We start from the raw sequence: 22,203 nt of genomic DNA on the forward strand, positions 1-22,203 counted from the left end.
ATATTTGTTAAGTGCCTCCTAAGTGCTATATTCTATCTTTCCTTTCTCATGCTTGGCTTATAATAATGAGTGGACTGTTACTGTAGCCATCTCTATTTTAATGAACTACAAATTTAGAGAAGATTTCTATTAGCTATTTAAAACTCTTGTGTGTCTTTTTTCTTCCGTCACCCTTGTGTTTAACTATTATTGTTTTTCTAAAAGACAACTAACCATAAACCAATTTAAATACTTACTAAAATAACTTACTAAAATATTATTCTCAAAGTAAACATTGCTATTTTGAGATCTTTTGCTCCTCAGTAAATTCGAAGATATTAGCTTAATGTACCTTTATAAGCAACATCGCAAGAACGGATTGTGCTTGCTCTCCAGAGGCCAATTTTCTTTCCTTATTTTAATAAAAACCTGGTCTTTATTCAATCTAATTACTTTTTATTGAATCTGGAATCATTTTAAATTAGGATTGAAACATTAATAACTCCAACTTAAAAAAAAACTTTAAAATCACAGAGTTAAAAGAAGACTAGAGTTTAGCACCATATTTCTTTGAGTAGCCCCTTTATCGACACAGGCTTTAATTGATGGACTGCTTTAATTTGTAAGAGAGTAAGAAGTGCGAACAATTGGTGCTAACATAAATGTCAGCAATTAGCTGAACATTCTAATTAATTCCTCAAGCATTGCTGATAACTGTTATGTACTGGAAAGACATCCCTTTATTAAACTGTAGGCTAAGGAAATGTTACTAAGATGTGTTTTCTTCTCAGTATTGTTGAAATTGTTGAGTCTGTTTCAACTTTTATGAGCTTATGTTTCAAAGCTGTTATTGAGAGGAACAAATCATAATAGAATTGAAATTGTAACTAATAAAATATTCTCTTAGGGTCGTTGCTTATTTGTGTGGAGAATAAATATCTTTTGATCCAAGATGCTCCTAAATACAAAGCAATGATTTTAATCAAATATTTTCTGAAAAAGAATCATTATATTGTCTTTGAGTCAATTCACATGCTACTTGTGACAATAGTCATCTGATGATTTACTGAGTCGAAGTTTATAATATTGTAAGATACCTTGAAAAACAAGCTTTTTTCTTGTTGTATGAAGTACTAATCAGAAGACAGTAGGTTCTTTTCTCTTTTTTTCTTTTTTCTTTTTTGCGGTACGCAGGCCTCTCACTGTTGTGGCCTCTCCCGTTGCGGAGCACAGGCTCCGGACGCGCAGGCTCAGCGGCCATGGCTCACGGGCCCAGCCACTCCGCGGCATGTGGGATCTTCCCGGACCGGGGCACAAACCCATGTCCCCTGCATCGGCAGGTGGACTCTCAACCACTGCACCACCAGGGAAGCCCAGTGGGTTATTTTCTACTCTTATATAATAAGGGACTTACATATAAGCCAACCCATTTTTTAAAAGTTGAATGTAATTTTACATATTTTACTATCCTTTGCAATCCTTTGATGTATAAGACAAAGGACCAATAATAAGAATAGAACAAAGCCACTTTTTTCCTTTACTCTCCTCTGTCTCATAGCCTACTCCACTGAAACCCATGATTCCCATTGGTATTTATCCTCATTTGTTGTCCCTTTTGGGAATCATCTGATTTATGCTTGTTCTCTCAAACCTATGGTTTTTATTTCTAGCACAAAAGTCTTTTGAGAAATCTAATTTGGCAAATTGTATGCTATCAGAATTCAAGTGTTATAGAACAATATCATTTGCCTTTTTAAAATTGGAATTCAGCTTGAATTTCCTGTTCTTAATCTGCTGTGAATCACTCTAATTATTAGGGTAATGGCTGAATTTCCTTTCTGCTGACAATGATACAAGAGTTCCTTTTTCCATTTCGGTGTTGGGAGGTGTCATGTTGCCCATTAAATATGTGACAGCTGAGGTGTGAAATTCACTATGTTGCTGTAAAAAATCTGTGTGAACACGTCTCTCTCTCTTCCTCACTTACCCCCTTCTGTATTGCCAGGATATTAACAGTGAATTTAAGTGATATTCATTAAACTCTGTTCTTATTTGTTTAAAACCCTAAAAAAGTTTTAGCAGACAAGAGCATAAAGTATATCCTACAGTAAACTTATGAGACCCAGGAATACAAAAAATGGATATGTGACTATATGTCATTATATTGCATAAGAAACATTTTATTCCTACTAAAGTTGATAATCACCAATACATGTCACAATATATTTTCACTTTCCTTTAACATCTCTCAAGGCTTTATTTTAGATACATTTCAATTTGAAGGTTAGTGAAGATAAAAGAATAATGTTGAATTCTTTATAAAGTGTAGTGCTAAGGCTATAGAAAACAGTAGATCACCAGACAGGCACCAGGCCCATGAGAGCCGGTATCATGAGGCTAGGAGCTTGGAACAGAGGTCAGGAATGGCAATAGGCCAGACCTCCAGGGAATAAATTAAAGAAACCAATCACTGTTTAGTCAAGTTAAAGGGAGAAGCCTTTCAACCTAGGTGCAAAAAAGTCAGGTAGTCTAGAAATTGTAAATGTCAATAATCGTACTGCCAACATACTTGCTCAAGCCCTGGTAAATGAGAACTCTGATGCAGAACTTTCCTGCTACAGTAATAAGTGTAAATCCAACTCAATTTGAAATCCATGATGGATGTAGACCATCTCCCCCTCCGTCCCCTGACTAGTCAATCCCAAGTGTACGTCTCAACATGACTGTACCTTCTGATATACACTCATAAGTGAATAAGGAAGATTCCTTACCTTAGAGTCAGCCTTAGTCTAACCCAACGTTTATTAAAGTGGGTTCTGTAGTTCCAGATTCTCTGTTAAAAAAAAAAGAGTTCCATGATCCAATATATTTTGAAGTCCATATACTGTATGTTGCACTTTTAACTTTTAACATTTTTGTTCATTTCATTCATGGATTCATTTATTCAACAAAGATTTATTAAATTCATTCTGTGAGTCAGACATCCACTAGATGCTGGGGACAGGATGAGGAACAAGGTAGGTATGGTCTACACTCTGAAATCTTAACAGTCTGCGTAGAACGACAGATAGTAAAAATAAGCAACTATGATATAGTGTGGTAAGGACTGAAATAGGGGTGACCCAGGACTCATAGGGGACATACAGCAAAGCCACCTAATTGGTCTAAAAAGGGTCCACAGGGGTTTTCTAAGAAGTACCATCTGTGCTAAAAACCTGAAGATCAAGTAGAAGTTACACAGGAAAGGAACTTTTAGTCACAGCAGCAGAAGTAATGATCACAACAAATAGTTAAAGCTGGCATGTAATTTTACTCTTTCTATCTGCCATATATTGTGCTAGATACTTTCCCAAGGGTTCTATCAGTGATCTTTCTGGGTAGGTTTTATTATTTACTCAAAATCGTATAGTTAGTAAGTGGCAAGAACTAGAATTTGAATCCTGTATGGTCTGACTCCAAAGGGTTTTTTTCCACTACTCCACAAACTGCCTTTCAATGCAATTAACTGATTTTGATTAAATTTGTTTTGCTAAGGCAAAAAATGACTTGAGTGATATCTTAAGTTTGCTTTGGCAGTGATTGTCATGTAGTATTTATTAGGGTTTTTTTAATAGAATCACATTTTATATTTTAATAATTGTGATAAAATTTAGCATTTGGGTAGAAGTCTCAGAAGTATATTATGGCACTGAGGTCCGAAGTTCACATTCCAAATAGTATCTTACACAGAGAAGGTACTCAAAACAACACAGTTGTAACTTCACATTTTACTTTGAATAAGTGGTAGGGTAGTTTGAAAAGATAAGTTTGAACTCTTGTAAAGAAAGATGCTACTCACATTTTGGAAGTAATTTAATCCTCTGTACGACATGATCTGGATGGCCGTAGGATTTTTTATTTTTTAGATAGAGTATATGTAGAAGGTGAAGATACGAAATCGATCTCCTTAAAAAATGTCTGGACCTACCTATAACCAACAGCCTATATACACACATTTTTGGCAAGAATATTCATAGGTGATGTGAACTTCATATCTCATCATGTGTGGAGGTGCATAACATCAAGATAACTCACTATTAGTACTTTTGAGAATCCTGATCTAAAGGAGAGTCAGATAAATAGTAGTAGGTAGACTTAAGAAAGTAAAATGGATTGCCCTAATCCTAGCAGAAATGTTCAAAATCCCATGGTTCCTGGAGTGAGGTGAGACAGTCTTGCTTTTGCACCTAGTGATGGCAGATTGGGCCAGAAAGTGTAACTCACAGACCTGCTGTAATTGGCCATGTCAGCATGCCAGTCATCACCAAACTCACCATCAAAATTATTTTTAACTAATCTAAATATTGTATATAAAATACAAATATATATTTTTAATTTCTCCTTTTCACCTTCAGGGAGTTATTTTGAGGAGTGAAATGGTCACAAGGGAAATTACTGGAAGAAAAAAGAGAAGTAAAGAACCTGGATAATCTGTAAACTTGGATTAATTCCCAAACCATTGTAATTTATATTGACATCAACAAAATACTATTGCTGACTGGAATTTCACTTGCTTTTTTATTCATTTTAGAGAAAGCTGGATGGGGGTGAAAAAAGAAATGCTCTTGTGTTGTATTTTATTCGTGATCAAATGTCAGTTTATTTCCTTACTTACTATAAAATGTGTTGGTTTAACTTTAGGGACACCACGGTCCAAACCCTTACTCTTCAGCCCTCTGTTAAAGATGGACTTATTGTGTATGAAGACTCACCTTTGGTTAGTAATACAATTATATGAATATTCTCAAACGTATTTTTTTGAATGATAATTATATTTCAGCCTTTGAGGGTGAGAAATCTCCCATTGGTTCCAATATGTTTCAGTCTTAACTGGAAAACACTCATTCATATGTCATTAGGAGAGTGGATATTTGAATGCAAATTACTGGGAAAATAACATGTTTTCTTATTCTGTTCTCTCTCCAGAGTGAGAGATTTTGATATCCTCTAATGATTACTTTTCTATTCCAGAATTTTGAAAAAAGAAAGAGGTTTACTGTTTTCAGATGTACAGACTTCGAAATTAGATGCTTCTAGAATGTTTTAAAAAATGATTTTAATTAATAAAATATTCACCCAATGTTTTAGGCAGCTGAGAAGATCATTCCTCAGCTTTTCACATAAGACCCAAAGAAATCTGGCCTGCCAGTCACACCTCTCTGTGTAGATAACTCCTCGGCAGCAATGGCACAAATAAGCCACAATGAGAACCTCTGTGGTCCAGACCCCAGTGATGGGAGTCTTCAGGACCTCCTGCCTGAATTCAGCCAGATTGGACCTGACTTTTCTGTGAACAAAGATGTGAAGGCTGGAGTTAAGAGTAGAAGCTACACGTTTTCTCTCTCTCTTTTTTAAAATTCAGCTTATTTTTACGCTAAAATTAAAAAGAAAAATCCTTATTCATTTTTTAGAATATGTAATAAAATATTTGTGGTAGAGAGAATCATCTGTGTCTTGATCTATATTTCCTTAAAATTATTTGCCAAAATTATGTAATGATAAAAGTTTATGATATGGTCCATTTTATATTTCTTACTATGTAAAAAAATAATCTTTGGGTTTACATTGAAATTCATTGACTATCTCCTCCTATGCACTCTTTACTTTTTTTTTTTTTAAATTTTTGGCCATGCCACTCAGCTTGCAGGATCTCAGTTCCCTGACCAGGGATTTAACCCGGGCCATGGCAATGAAAGCACCAAGTCCTAATCACGAGGCTACTAGGAAACTCCCTCCTATCCACTCTTTAAAAATGTTTTTAAGGATTTTTCCGAATTTTTACCTTTCTTCTAATAATGTCACCACTTAGTCATCTAAGACCTAGAACTCTTTCTTATTTTTCCTTTCACTTCTTCCCATCTAATCAGTTACCAAGGCTATACCTTGGTATACCTCTGGAAAACTCTTCAGATCAATATAATGCTTTTTATTTCCATTTTTTTCCCCATGCCCCCTTCCCTAAAATCAGGTCCTCACACCACTTTTTTACCAAATTGTTATGGTACTCCCCTTTTAGTCTATTCCGCATATATCTACAGGATTAAATGTACTAACGTGTAGCTCCAAACTCCATTGTTATCACGTCTGAACTCATAAATCTTTAATTACATCCTATTATTTAGTGAGATAAAGCACATATTTTTTGGTCTGGCAGGCAGGTGTTTAGTAGTAGAGATCCTATTCTCTCTTTTCTTACGTTTAACGTCTGCTTCAGCCAAGATAGATATGCATATTCACTCTTCGCTCAGTGGGCTGCAGGACTTCTTGAGTTTGACCATTGATTTTCTTTGTCTTGACTACCCATCTCCTCACCATACATACTGATCTCTTAAAATCATACACTCTCTTAGAGCCATCACAAGTGCAGTGTTCTGATACCCAGTACTGATTGTGATGTCTCACTCCTCTTAACCCCCATGGCACTTAATTTCTCTATTCGTTATACTTGTTTTAATACTCCCCTACCCTGGGGTGTGAAATGTTGTGAAGTCTGCCACATAGGGATAATTATGAAGCTGAAGGAAAATAAAGTGATTACTGCAGAGTTAGCAGTTTAGTAACTGTGAGAAGCTTTTGGTAGAGATCCATAAATTTTGTTTCCGGCTCTGCTACAGACATTTTTGTGATAGTGTATTTATAACTTACATAAAACCACCTATTATAAATCCAAATCAATGAGTGATGAAATGTTTAAAACGTTTGCTTTCATTTTTTTGTTTATGGTAAATGTTCTGTCTTCAAAGGTTAAAGCAGTAAAATTGGGTCATGTTCTGGTAGTAGATGAAGCAGACAAAGCCCCAACAAATGTCACCTGTATTTTAAAAACTCTAGTAGAAAATGGAGAAATGATTCTAGCAGATGGAAGGCGCATTGTTGCAAGTGAGTATAAAAAAGCAACTTTTCTTTCAGTGTATACAATTTTTACATCTCCGGTATCAAATCACACACTTAGCTGGCTATTTATCTGCAAACAACAAGCATAAGTTCAACATAAGTCAAGTTGTCTGTATTGACAATTATTTGTAAAAATCAATATGTCTGAACCTAGCTTTGTCAGTTTTACTTTCTTATCACCAGAGAGCATCTTTGAGCATTTCAATAGTAGTTTTAGGACAAATCGGCTTCATAGTTTTTCTACTCTGAGAATACAAGCATATAATCCTTTGTATACTCATCTCAATTATTTGCGTGCAATTTATTTTCTTTCATTGTTATCTGGAATTTTTAAAGCTCTACCACATTTCTGTTACTCATAATATTAAAATTTATGTTATTATTAGCTCAGTATAATTAGAAAAAAATTGCTGGGCATTTTATATCTGTCATATATATGTATGAATATATCAGTGTGTATACAGATATTACACATACCAGCTTCAGGAAAAAGTTAGTTATTCTCTGTTTTGGAGTATCTTCCTCCTTTTATTTTATTTTTATTGTTGTTGTTAAGGGAAATGTACATAGATAAATCTCATAAGTCTGTTTAAGCTACAAGGAAAAATTGTCTAATGCAATGTGAGAACATTTTCTAGTTTCTAATATAAAATTTTTGTGTCATGAAAAGACTTGAAGATCTATAACTATCCATTAAAAATATACAGTCAATAGTAAGGTAACCAAACAAGTTGAGACTAATAACTGAAATCTTCAATATTCAAAGAGAGTATAAACAGAAGACTCCATAAAAAGGTGCAAGTGCATCACCACAGAGACTTCTTTTTGGACACTGTCATTGCAAGACTGCTGTTTCTAAGCCTAGGAAACTCAGCACTAATAAAAGTATTCTAACATTTCAGTTTCACAATGAATTTATGGGAAAAAATGAGAATTCGACTTAAACAGCCTGATTACTATCTTTTAGAAAGATCATTCAGACTTAAGATTAGAATGCTTCCTGCCCTTTTTAGAGGCATTATGAGGACAGTGAAATGGAAAGCAAGAAAGAATTGCTGAAACAAACTTATAGTTAAACAGTGACTCTCTCCTGGTAACCCTTTACATTTTTAAAATATTTTTTGAAGGACAGTCTAGAAGCAAAGGAGTCATCATAATTCTTAAATTCAAGTTTGATTGTAGATGACATTTTAAACACAAGAGCAACTGAAGCTCTTTTGAACATGGTTTCATAAAACATCACTTCTACGGCTATGTTTCTCATTTTCTTTGCCTTTTAAATTTTTCATGTTTTATTGCTATTTTTATTTTAGTTAACTAATTAAGTAAATTTTGTGTATGACCACATACCCTTGTATTTACCACTGCTGAAATTAGTGGAGATCAAACGTTAAAACTAATGGTGGTATTAGTACATGAGTATATGGCACATTGAAAGGTTACTTTCTGGTATCATAAAAAAATACAAGTATAGGTTCTTACAGACTCATCTCAGATAAAACTCCAGGTGTTTCACAAGTATCATTTCTTAAAGATGGACAGCTAAGATTTAAATAAACCCAGATGACAGGTGTTTCTTCTTAAAATAACCATAATAAAGTTTTTACTATCTTAAATTATTGTTTGGATTAGCAGTTCTATCTGAAATGTACATCAGCAAGTAGTATATAATATTCACTTCCTTTAATACCTTAAACATTTGCACGAAGAAAGTTCCAGTCAACTTGAAATTATGTATTTTAAGAACTATGGTGGTAGAATCCCTTGAATGGAAATTAATCACCTTTGCTCTAATGAATTGACTAGGTGGTCAAGACCTTTATTCTATGTGGTTAAGTTTCAGGGTGCGTAATCTAAACAGGAATTACTCCTTAGCTACAGAATGAAGGCTTTATGCAAAGTGATGCAGCTGCTGATTGGATAAAAACTAAAGGATGTTTGGATTATCCTTTGTATATTCTTTGGATTATCTATTGTTATAGATTCTTTTTTTTATTTTTATTTTTATTTATTTATTTTTTTTTTTCTTTTTGCGGTATGCGGGCCTCTCACTGTTGTGGCCTCTCCCGTTGCGGGGCACAGGCTCCGGATGCGCAGGCCCAGCGGCCATGGCTCACGGGCCCAGCCGCTCCGCGGCATATGGGATCCTCCCAGACCGGGGCACGAACCCATATCCCCTGCATCGGCAGGCGGACTCTCAACCACTGCGCCACCAGGGAGGCCCGATTCTTTTTTTTAAAGGAATAATAGCATCTCAAGCCAAGTTTAAGTACCATAAAACAACATTTAGACAAGTTTGCTTTTTAGACGTGCATTTAATTTACATAAAAATGCAAGTTCCCGTATAGTTTAGTATACGCTTTATCAGTATTCTGTTCCTAAGCAAACTTTCTCAAAAATGTTTTGTTTTCTGCAGCCAAATTGTTACAACCAGATTTCTTAGAGTTGTTTTACCACTGAACAGTATGACTACTTATGTGATTTTAAAGGCTGTAACTTGATACTCTTAAGAATTATTAAATATCTATAAAGAATAAATAGAAATTATGTTTTTCAGATTCTGCATTAGTCAATGGAAGAGAAAATGTTGTAGTGATCCATCCTGACTTTAGGATGATTGTTCTGGCCAACAGACCTGGATTTCCGTTCCTAGGCAATGATTTCTTCGGTACCTTAGGTAAAAACAATATTGATAATAATAATAAAAACAATAGCAATAACAGTAAAATATTGTCTTAGTAACAATACTGTAATGGCTGTCACTGAATGCTATCATGTGCTGTCATCATCACAGCTACCTTGTGAGAGTATTTGTTATCCCCATTTTAGAGAAGGAGTGTATATTCAGAGAGATTCTTTTTTTAGGGTCACTCAGATAAGTATTAGAATGGCTTCATATCTATGTGTTTTCTTACACAACTAAACTATACTTTGTTATTTAGGGCCTCTTAGAGTAAAACACAAAATAAGGAATGGTTTTTAGTGTTTGTTTTTCATCACATCCCCCTATGAAAAGGTTTGAGGCCAGCTCTGGGGAGACTGATTCTCATTGATTGGAGAGGCCCTGGGATAAACTGAAGCATCAGGTATGGAGAAAAGGGAACCCTCTTGCACTGCTGGTGGGAATGTGAATTGATACAGCCACTATGGAGAACGGTATGGAGGTTCCTTAAACAACTACAAATAGAACTACCATATGACCCAGCAATCCCACTACTGGGCATATACCCTGAGAAAACCATAATTCAAAACGAGTCATGTACCAAAATGTTCATTGCAGCTCTATTTACAATAGTCAGGAGATGGAAACAACCTAAGTGTCCATCATTGGATGAATAGATAAAGAAGATGTGGCACATATATACAATGGAATATTACTCAGCCATAAAAAGAAGCGAAATTGAGCTATTTGTAATGAGGTGGATGGACCTCGAGTCTGTCATACAGAGTGAAGTAAGTCAGAAAGAGAAAGACAAATACCGTATGCTAACACATATATATGGAATTTAAGAAAAAAGATGTCATGAAGAACCTAGGGGTAAGACAGGAATAAAGACACAGACCTACTAGAGAATGGACTTGAGGATATGGGGAGGGGGAAGGGTAAGCTGTGACAACGTGAGAGAGTGGCATGGACATATATACACTACCAGATGTAAAATAGATAGCTAGTGGGAAGCAGCCGCATAGCACAGGGAGATCAGCTCGGTGCTTTGTGACCACCTAGAGGGGTGGGATAGGGAGGGTGGGAGGGAGGGAGACGCAAGAGGGAAGAGATATAGGAACATATGTATATGTATAACTGATTCACTTTGTTATAAACCAGAAACTAACACACCATTGTAAAGCAGTTATACTCCAATAAAGATGTAAAAAAAAAAAAAAGAATAGCTTCGTTTCTCTGTGGCAAGTAGGTAATTCTGGATACTGGGCATTCCATACTCAATGTGAAGCGAGCTCAGTCTCCTAGTAGGATTTTTCTTTGATTTTTTTTTTTTTTAACATCTTTGTTGGAGTATAATTGCTTTACAATGGTGTGTTAGTTTCTGCTGTATAACAAAGTGAATCAGCTATACATATACGTATATCCCCATATCTCCTCCCTCTTGCATCTCCCTCCCACCCTCCCTATCCCACCCCTCTAGGTGGTCACAAAGCCCCGAGCTCATCTCCCTGTCCTATGCGACTGCTTCCCACTAGCTATCTGTTTTACATTTGGTAGTTGTATGTATGTCCATGGCACTTTTTGATCTAGCAATTCCACATAAGGAATTTAACTAAGGATATTCCCCGTGCAATGATTTAAGTACAAGGATAGGCAATATAGCATTGTTTATAGTAGCATAAAAAAGAAAAAAGAAAACAAACCAAATGTCTATCCAAATGGGACTGAATGAAGAAATTCTGTTATATCCACACAGTAGATTACTGTGCAGCTGTTACAAACAAATGGGATAAGTTTGCTCATGCTGATACCAAAAAAAACCCTGGAAATATATTAAGTGAAACAATAAGAACAGTGTGTGTTGTAGTCCACCATTTGAATTAATAGAGACTAAAAGGCAAGGGGGATATGTTACATGAATACGCTCAACATGCGTAGAACTCCTCCAGAAGCACACGCGTCTCTTACCTCCTCTTACCTCGCTGACCTTGCTTCCTGCTCTGCTCTGTGCTGCTCTCAGCACTCACGCTCTTCCAGCTGCTCCACTCTCCTGCCTCCTGAACACGCCAGCTGTGCTTGCCTTAGGGTCTTTGCCTTAGCTTTACCTGCCATGCTCTTCCCTCAGATATCTGCATTTGCCCAATTGTCACCTTCTCAGTGAGTCCTACCTGACTGACTTCCCCCACCATCACCATTTCTGATGTCCTGTAGTGTGCTTTTTCTTTTTTCCTTGAAACATACAGTTTCTAACATTTGTAATTATTGTTTATTGTCTCCCCATGCCAGAATATAGACTGCATGAGGACAGGGGTTTTTGTGTTTTTGATCTCTGAGTTATATAAAGTACGTAGAGTACTACTTGGCACATAGAAGGCATTTAATACTTATCTGATGAATGAATGAATCAGTGTTCAAATATAGTTTTATATTAGTGTTACATTTGATTTTCAGCAAAAAAGACAAAGGTGTTATTCCCATTTATATTTGAATGGGTTTAGCTTATGAGATGCAAGCATGAATTTGTCATGGTTGCATTTATTCAGTTGCTTTCATGAATATATGATAACAATAAAATAATGATTTGAGTGGTTTCTAAGTCAAAGTAAGTTCTAAATATCCTTTCTCTCTAAAATGAACGTACCGAATAATGCAAATCTATTTACTTTAACTTCCTTTGGCCCCTTGTCCTTTGGAGTATGAATCAGAATTATGTGAACTTTTATATGAGAAATTCATTTCTCTCGAGCATAGATTATATTTCTAGTGTGTTCTCAGTTTTCTAAATTACGGATGAAATTTTTTGTGTTTCTACATTCCTTTTTCTTGATTTTAATTTAGACATTGTCTCTGCAGGTTTACTTTTCCAAAACCTACTTCTAAAGTACATTCTAGCAATCTGCACAAGATATAAATTGTTTGGAGAGTGATGATACTAATTCCCCCCTTTTTAGTGTACATGAAGAGGCATGCATATATGTATATAATTTCTGAAGATATTCATCATGTGTTAAAGTTAAAAATGCAGTCTCAGAACCATATGAGGAGTATTTTCCAATTAATGGAAAAAGAATAAATTATCAAAACTATATACATTTGTATGTATGCATTTTAAAAAATACTAATATGTATGGAAAAATGAAGACACTGAACTATTAACACTGGGTGCCTATGGGGGAAGGAGTGGGGTAGCAGAGACACGAGAGGACTGCTCTTTTTTGCTCTTTGTATTTGAATATCTCCCAGTGAAATTGTATTCAAGCATTTTACAATTTTTAACAAAAATAAATCTATGTAGAATAAACCACACATCAGTCACTTTCATTTTCTTTTGTTTTAGTTATTTGCCTTTTTCTCTATACCTATTTTTGGACAGACTTTCTGTGCAGTTTTACACATTTAAAAATAGAAGTGCTTTGGTGAGCAACCCATGGCTCTTTTAACGACCATTCTGTATTTCCTATGGCATTATAATGGATTAGTTGCATGCTGAATGTGAATCTTTTTTCTCTTGTAGGTGATATTTTTAGCTGCCATGCAGTTGATAATCCCAAACCCCACTCGGAGCTCAAGATGCTCAGGCAGTATGGCCCCAATGTGCCCGAGCCCATCCTTCAGAAGCTCGTGGCTGCCTTTGGAGAGCTGAGGAGTTTAGCTGACCAGGGCATTATTAACTATCCTTATTCTACCAGAGAAGTTGTCAACATCGTCAAGCATTTACAGGTATGGCACATGCCTACGCTAGAAGTTTAAAAGAAGCTGTCAATCTTGTTTTTTAGACTGCCTAATTTATACAAAGTCTTTCCTTTTCTCTATAATTCTGATTCAAGTGATATAATATGAAATGTCCATAATCTAAATGAACATTTTCTGTTTAACTTTGAATTGACTTTGGCATGGTTCTGTGCCATGGCCATTACCAAGGAGCTAGGAAATTTGGTGGAGGTTTTTTGCGCGGGGGGCGTGGGAAGACAGGAGAGTGAGACATCAGGGAAACTTTACTACTGTTTGACTTTAGACAACAAGCATATGGTATCTGAGTGAAAAACATTTTCATTTTGAAAAAAAAGACTTGGAGATAAAAAACAGACTGGGAACTAACACTGTTGATTACATACCTGTAAATACTGTGAGAAAATTTTATAAGATGGAGTAAGTGGGCAGGAGAATGGAATTCCTTATAGCCATTTGTGATGCATAGTCCACCTTGGTAAAGAAGACAAAAAGCCCATGTAGATTCTGCTTTTATAGCAAATAATGGTTTCCAAGCTAACAGTCACAACCTAATGACTCTTGACCTCTGCTCCATCCCCATCCTCCAAGGAGAACCTAGAAAGGAAAATAGAAAGCTTTGTTCTGCCTGTAAAACCATGCTAAGTCCAGCTCAGATCCCAGCGCCTAAAGAAAATCAAGACAGAGGCAATAAAGGACCCAGACGACCCCACCAGTGTGAAGTTAGCTGTTAGTAGTATTTGTTTTCTTCCCTCTGCTCTTCCCTATTTCTCTATTCTCTGTACTTTTTACATTCTTCTTCCCTTCTTTTCTTGTTCCTTTATCTTTTTTTTTATTTAGTCATAGACTTGTTGCTTCTCTAAATACTTCTGTATAGATATTCAACACTCTGCTTTATTTAAATAGCATTTTTAAGTTTGGTCAATCCAGTACTCATTTTAAAAGCAGGAGATTTCAGAAAGTGGTGCAAGTCACCAAACACCAGGATCTGAGTTCCGATTTAACATTTGAGAGAAAGAACTGTTCCCCCTCAAATTCTGATATTTATTTAAAAAGAAAAATATTAAGGGCTACCCTGGTGGCGCAGTGGTCGGGAGTCTGCCTGCTAGTGCAGGGGACGTGGGTTCGGGCCCTGGTCTGGGAGGATCCCACATGCCGCGGAGCGACTGGGCCCGTGAGCCATGGCTGCTGAGCCTGCGCGTCTGGAGCCTGTGCTCCGCAACGGGAGGGGCCGCGATGGTGGGAGGCCTGCGCACCGCGATGAGGAGTGGCCCCCGCTTGCCACGACTGGAGAAAGCCCTCGCACGGAAATGAAGACCCAACACAGCAAAAATAAATAAATTAATTAATAAACTCCTACCCGCAAAATCTTCTTTAAAAAAAAAAAAATACTAAGTCATCAGAGCAAACCTTCAAAGAGAAAAATATTCCTCCTATCAGTATTTATTAGTTGTCTGACAAGGCTAGTGAAGAAAGGTCTGGTAAAGTTCCTTTGATCCTTATTGTTCTGTCAGTTTGGGAAATCTTTATAATCCCGTGTATTTTATCACATGGTAATAAGGGAATTTTTATTTTTTTTTTTTGAATACAGAAATTTCCCGCTGAAGGTCTCTCCGGTGTGGTTAGGAATGTGTTTGACTTTGATTCCTACAACAACGACATGCGGGAGATTTTGATTAACACTTTACACAAATACGGGATACCTATTGGAGCAAAACCTACCAGTGTGCAGCTGGCAAAGGAGTAAGGCAAACTCACTACTGATAAAGTACCCTTGAGTGTTACTGTTCTGGTTCTCAAATGCTGATTATTCTGAGTCTACTGTCATACTCTACTAAACTGAGTTGGTGTGGAAATTACTTTCCATGAGTAAGCGCTTCAGGTATCTGTTGCTATTTGCTGGCTGGATTTCAGTTAAATAGCATTATTTATAGGTCTGTAAATTGAGAACTTCAGTTATTTCGAATGTCCCATGAGTAGATGTAATGTAATCAAATAAAGGGAAATATTTGTTTCTTTACAGCCTCTGTCCTTTTGTTGAATTCCTATGACTCTCATTTTTTCCTAATCTAGTGCAAAATCATTGTACAAACATGAAAGCTACATGAAGAGATAATATGTATTTAGTTAAGATGTTCTTATTTATGTCACCATATATTTTTCTGTTATGATAGTTTTCTAAATTTATAATCATATTAACTTGAAATTTTGGGGTTACTTATTTCAGCTTGACAGATGAAAGAGGCAGGGAAAACAAGTGAGTTTTGTTTCATGTGGGCCAGTTGCCTGCCTTTTATTTCGTAATAACAGGCTACGTGCTTAACAAAGAATCTTGCAAATATGATGTTGTTGACCAGAAAGATAATTGACAGTATTTATTAGTAGGGTAATTAAGTCAGTGCAAATTCACTAGAAAACAGTTTTAAATATATGTAACTTATTGATAATGCATCTAATGCTATTTTTGTCTATAAGAAAGTCAATTATCATAAATTCCCAAGAGACAAAAATTACCTTTAAATTATTATATAACTGTCATCTCATATAGGAGGAACTCTCTACCTTTCTTAGGAAAAATGTGTTAAATATAAATTAATGATTAATCCAGCTATATATGTATATGTGTGTATATATATATACACACACACATACATATATATTCTAAGTGTTTACATCATCATTCTTTATTTATTCTTTTAAGTTATTATAAAACTTGTCAGAATATTTGCCAATAAAAATAGTTAAAGCTTTAACAATTTCTTCAAGGATTTCTTAAAGAGAAACAAATATTTCCCTTTAGTGGTAAAAGAGCAAGATGGAGTTATGTTAGAAATTATCAGTGAATTGGTTTATATTATTAATAAGTTAGTAAATTTTCTTTTTGAGAAGAGTGATTTGGTGTCAGTTGCTAATATATATGCTTTTCTGTAAAATACTATTTTACTGATTGATTGCCAGTATTTATGGGCATTTTGAAACTAGTTTGGTAGTTTAATGGGTATGGCTTATCTTCTATATTAGAGAGTTCAAGAAATGTCTTGGATATGCAAACTTCTATTAGTACTCATGTTTTTTACTTCCTTTTTATAAATTATATCTTTAGTTTCAATTGGAAATAAGGTGATTTTTATTACCATTAACAAATTTATATAGAGTTCTAACTTCATGGAAACCAGGCTTATGATTTTAAAATAATTTTTTTGTACTCTTGTACAACTTGAAATAAAAATTCAAATACATATTAGTTGGTAAGATCAATCAAAAGAAAATTGTTGGCAATTTAAGTTTTAAGGAAGACAGATAAAGTGATTTAACTTATTCATTACTGTCTCCAGTTCTAAACTGAAAAATTCTTGCCATGGCTTGTTCATTGTTGCCATGGCAAGTTAATTCCAGCTCTAGAACTTACTTTTGAATGGAAGCAAAAGTACATTGAGCCTGGAAACAAGATGGTCATGCCTAAGACCAGGATGGAAAGAACTAGTTGTCCACCCACTGTGTATAGCTAAAAATAGACTTGTAGCCCATGTGGGGGATGTGTGGGTTTTCCTTCAGGGTGGAGATCATAGTAGACTACGATTTGCACATTCAAAGCATTTTTTCCTCACCTGTAAATTGCAATGACTTGAGCAGCTCAAAAGTAGTGATGTTTTATTACCCTTTAGTGAAATCCACAGGTTCCATATGTTTTATTTGTATCGAATTATCAGCCTTGTACTTTGAGAGGGTAACATGGTAAAGTGAACAAAGCAATGTCCTGGGAATTCAGCAGTTAGTCACATGTTCAACCTATATGTCTGGGTCAGACATGAAGAAACAGATTTTACCCTGTTTGTAAAATTGAGAGCATTTTATTCTAGATAGCATAACCATATACCTTTTCACCTAATTAATACATTTTTTAGAATGAAAGGGCACTATTAATAATAACTCTGTAAAAAGAGATGTAAGATAAGACTGTCCTAGTGAGGCCAGAATATATTTTCATCTTTATAAGGTTAATAAGGTTCATTCCTATTCTGACATCCTTTGCATTTTAGCATAATCTTAATTTTCTCTCATCTGCAAAAACAAAAACAAATTAAAAAGAAGTGATACTAACACTTTCTATTTCCCCCCTAGAAGCACAGTTAATAGTAATCACGTAGACCTCTGAAGATTTAAAGTTGGCCTCATGCAGTCTTATGATTTGCTTTGACTTTTCCATACCTTTTGCTAAATCAGTTTTTTGAGGGTGCTCCTGCCCATCTCTGGAGACACTATGTTACTGAAGAAGATCCACATTGGATTTCTGTCCCTAAGGAAGAAGGACCAAATGTTTTCATTACTATTAATATCCTTTTGCCCTGAATGAAAAAGTGTTGCTGTTAATTTTCTTGTTCTCTAATCCAATCTTTATTCAATAGGAGCAAAATTACATTGAACCCAGAATAAGATGGTCACATTCACACACAAGATAGGGATGGAGAAGTAATTGACCATCCACTGCATATAAGTAAAAAGAGATGTAAGACAGATGTTGTAGAAGAGGGAAGTTTTCATGTGTCTTCTACAGCACCTTCCTCCTCAGCTGAAATCAGAATATACTTTGGCTGTTTGGTGATGTCCCGTTAGTGCTCTTTAGTGAAATTCCTAAGAGAGATCCTGTCACTTTCCCTTTTATTCTCCTAAATAGTGCAGTGATGCTACCTATCCCATAGGTCTCTGTACATTTTTTTAAAGGCCTATTGTGATATTATGAGAGGAATAGGATTTATCTTATTTACTAAACCTTTGCTAAACCTGGTACTTGTAGGCTGCATCCTACTGGGCTGTTATCTTACCATGCTCGATTGAGCCATAAGGCAGCTCTTCTTCCTGATCTGTTGAATGAATATATTCCACATCTTAGTATTGGGATCAGAATTGGCTCCCTAGACACCCGCATTGCATTTGCCCTTTTCCACTAGTACTTCCTGAGGTTTTTCTGTTGTTTCCTTTTAAGTTTCTAACACACAGGAAAGGTTATGCCAGAGAGATGGCAAACATAATGAAAATAAGGAGGTGCACTGGGAGAAATTTAGGCAGAAATAGGAGGATTTGGCTTAAACTCTGAGCTCTTAAAAAAATAATCTGAGCTTTTGAGTTTCAAATGTCATTATTGGGGAAAAAATACACATACACATACATACATATATATGTATAATTAAGTGCAAACATCCAACCAAAGGCATATAGATAATCTGCTATAGTAGATACAGGTCTACATTTCAAAGCAACGTTTGCTTGTTTTACCCTCAAATGAGCTTTTATTTTTTTAAAGTTTCTTTTATTTGGGAATAAACATACTGCTGGCACATTAGCACTTCCAAATTTAAAAGTGTGTTTCAGAGTAACTTATGAACTCTAACATGCTACGGAAACATTTGTTTTAAAGGAAGAAAAAGTCCTTTTTTTTTGGTACATCCATTTTTAAGAGACTTACACAATATTTTATCTTAATATATGTAATATTATTATTGCATTTTATAGATAAGGAATTTGAGGAACAGAGAGGTTACATCACTTGCCTAAGGTTAGAAAGCTGATCAGGGGCAGAGCTATAATATACATAATTTTAATTCCAGTTCTAAAGACAAATATAAGCAGATCCGTATGCAGATTGTAGGCAGTTTCTAAATCAGAGTTATTCTTTGGATACTGAAAATTACAAATAGTTTTGGTTTAAAAGGACCTTAGGATTTTAGATAATCAACTTGGAAATCATCATTGACCAAGATGTCATACATGTAATATACATATTCTTATCCTTCAGAGAGTTGTGATAGATTCAGATTTGGGGGGTTTAGCCATATTTCACAATGACAAGTAAGTCGAAAAGCAGGTTAATATAGACTTTTGGCATAACAAAAATCATTTCTAAAGACCTCTTCATCCCCAATTAAGCTTTCCCTTTTTTTTTTTTTTAATAATGGAGGATCATGAAGTAAAACACAAGGTAATTCATTTAGAAAAATAAAACCTCTAGAAAGCTTTATTTGGCTACCACACATAAGAAGCATCCTAGCCATCAGTCCTCCCTGATCTGGAACACAGAAGGAATTTATTGAACCTTCTCAAACATTGTAGTCATATTTACATAAATCAAACATACAGAGAAATGATCTCTACCCTCGGAATTTTAGCTTCATGTATTTTTCTCTCCCTGTCTTCCCTAGGAGACACACATAATCTATAAAATATTTAAATGATCATCCTTCTTGATCCACATTCTTTGTCCTCAACCCTATTGATTTCTTTTTTTAATGCTGCTTAGTTGATTCTTTTTTTCTTTAATAAATGTATTTATTTATTTATTTTTGGTTGCGTTGGGTCTTTGTTGCTGCACGCAGGCTTTCTCTAGTTGCACAGAGTGGGGGCTGCTCTTCACTGCAGTGCGCGGGCTTGTCATTGCGGTGGCTTCTCTTGTTGCGGAGCACGGGCTCTAGGTGCGCGGGCTTCAGTAGTTGTGGTGCGCGGGCTCAGTAGTTGTGGCTCGTGGGCTCTAGAGTGCAGGCAGTAGTTGTGGCGCAAGGGCTTAGTTGCTCCAAGGCATATGGGATCTTCCCGGACCAGGGCTCGAACCCATGTCCCCTGCGTTGGCAGGCGGATTCTTAACCACTGCGCTACCGGGGAAGCCCTGCTTAGTTTATTCTTAAGCCAGTTTCTTTTTTTTTTTTTTTTTCCCCAAAGCATTTATTGCCTGTTTGTCACTGGCAAAGTATCTACAGTGTACCGAACATTTATTTGTGTAAGTCAAGTAGAATAAAAAATTTGAGGAAATTTAAAGGCTTTTATATGTAGGATTTCTCTATGATGCATATTTACTAAATGAAAGGTGATATCCCATTTTTTTAAAATAAATTAGCAAAAAGAAAATTAAAACACTAATAATTCCACCATCCAGAGACAACCATTGTTTAATCCTTCTAGATCTTTTCCTAGGATTCTATGTGTTATTTCAACTGAGAAATATTTCTTCCTAGTTTTTCTTTTCTGAGTTTTTCTTCTTAATAGGAGAGACATGTCCCTGAAAGGAGATCCTTTTTTAAACACTTCATTCTCACTCTTCTTTGTTGAAAAGAAATATATCTATAATGGTTTAGATTCGAGTATGTATGACATTCCTCCCATTACCCCACTTGTTTCTCCTTCCCTCTTGTTAGTTGAGTTTTTAGACTTAAGATATTTATTCTAATGTAATGAACAGATCATAAAGCATCTAAGGTGCTTTATGCCAGGCATTTCTCTGGCATTTCAACACCAAGTAAGGAATAAACACATTAATATCAACACTTTGTGTCTTTATGCATATGTTTCAATGTCATTATCCTTTACAGACTCATAGAAATGCCATTGCTAGACAGACTGTACATCTAAAAATGACTGTTATATGTGACTGCACTTTTAAAGTGTCCCATAGCTGGTGAAGAAGCCCTATGGAGTCTTGTAATTACTCCTCCAATGTCCTCTTGATGTCTGTATTCTCTCTCTGCTTTCAAATGCTTTATTAAAATTTTTTTAACTTCATTTTTCAAGGGAAATAAGGTAACTTTATGTGGTCTAAGACCATATTAGCCAATATTTTTATTAAATTTCTCTAATAGGTTCGCATTTTAAGTAATTTAAAAACACAGTGGTAGCTGTTGATAGTAGTTGCCTTCAGGAGAGGCTCTGGAAAGGGGAAAGGGGGCCTCACTTTCTATTCTAACATGTGTATTATTTTCTATATTTTATTTTTTAAATGTCCGTAGACTATCTGGGCCCTGGAATTTTTCATTCTGTTTTCTTATTTAAATAAAATTAAAATGTTAAAGTAAAGGTCTATTCTGAAATTGCTATTTCGTGGGACCTTTGCCTCCAGGACAGCAAAATTTACACCGCTCTGCAATGCCTACTCTAAGGGTGTAACATTGGCACCCTTACCAATGACAAATGAGAAATCAAGTTAACCAGACATTGCTATGGCAGTTCAACACAATATAAGTAAGTTTTATGCATTGGTAGACATCAACATAAACGAATCAAGGGAGAGAAGACAACACATTTTTAAGGCAGCAAAAATTAAAATATTGATATTTATCAAATGCTTACTAAGGGCTCTAAGCACTTCACAAATACTAACTCAATCTATACAACAATTCTGTTTTTTCTATTGGGCAAGTAATTCCTTCCTATTTTATTATCTAGTAGGTGTAAGAGTGTGTGTGTGTATGTGTTACAGATGAAGAAACTGAGGCTCAAGAGACTCTAAGTAACTTAACAAATTATACAACTAATAAATGGCAGGATGGGAGATTCAAACACAGATCTGTCTGTTCCAGAGCCTTTTTATTCACTCACCATGCAGTCTCCACATTCTTGCATGAGAAAAGCAATGTAATCAACACTGGATTGCAAGATTTTAAAGATAATGTTTCTAAAGAAACTTCAGAGTTGTTTTCCAAATTTCATTTCCTACCCTTTTGGGACATATATCATGCAAAATATACATTTAACTTTTATGTGGTGACTGGGCCCATCGTTTTAATCACAGTGTCCTTTAAATTAATGCCATTTGTCATGGATTACAGAAGTAAATAAAAACATCTTTTTTATACGATGCAAGCAAATTTGCTTATATCTTTTCTCCTACAATAAGGATTTGATTTTTGAAAAATCAAAATAGTTGACATTCACAAATTCTTCAAAATGAGTAGACGATTCTTTTCTTTTTTCAGTTTATTCTATAAAGAATCCTTTACTTAGAACTACCATCCTCAAAATCATATACTTAGCTTTGGCAGAATAATTATAAATCACTATGCATTTCCTGTGCATCTGTGAGTTGCTTCTAAGTCATTACAAATTAGAGTTGGCCTCCATTGCGGGGCCAATAA

General features: G+C 35.4%; 1 protein-coding gene across 4 annotated transcripts in view; it reads left to right on the forward strand.

Moving 5' to 3' along the window:
• VWA8 (von Willebrand factor A domain containing 8) overlaps positions 1-22,203 on the forward strand; it is a 369,162-nt gene that overhangs the window by 200,556 nt on the left and 146,403 nt on the right. For all 4 annotated transcript variants that reach the window (XM_082602373.1, XM_082602374.1, XM_082602375.1 and 1 more), the window contains exons 22-26: positions 4,660-4,735; positions 6,762-6,897; positions 9,470-9,589; positions 13,092-13,297; positions 14,898-15,049. In XM_082602373.1, coding sequence (XP_082458499.1) covers positions 4,660-4,735; positions 6,762-6,897; positions 9,470-9,589; positions 13,092-13,297; positions 14,898-15,049 — 690 coding nt within the window. The remainder of the gene's footprint in view (positions 1-4,659; positions 4,736-6,761; positions 6,898-9,469; positions 9,590-13,091; positions 13,298-14,897; positions 15,050-22,203) is intronic.

This window comes from Mesoplodon mirus, assembly GCF_964341445.2.
Source record: "Mesoplodon mirus genome assembly, chromosome: 17".
In the NCBI taxonomy this organism is placed as follows: Eukaryota; Metazoa; Chordata; class Mammalia; order Artiodactyla; family Ziphiidae; genus Mesoplodon; species Mesoplodon mirus.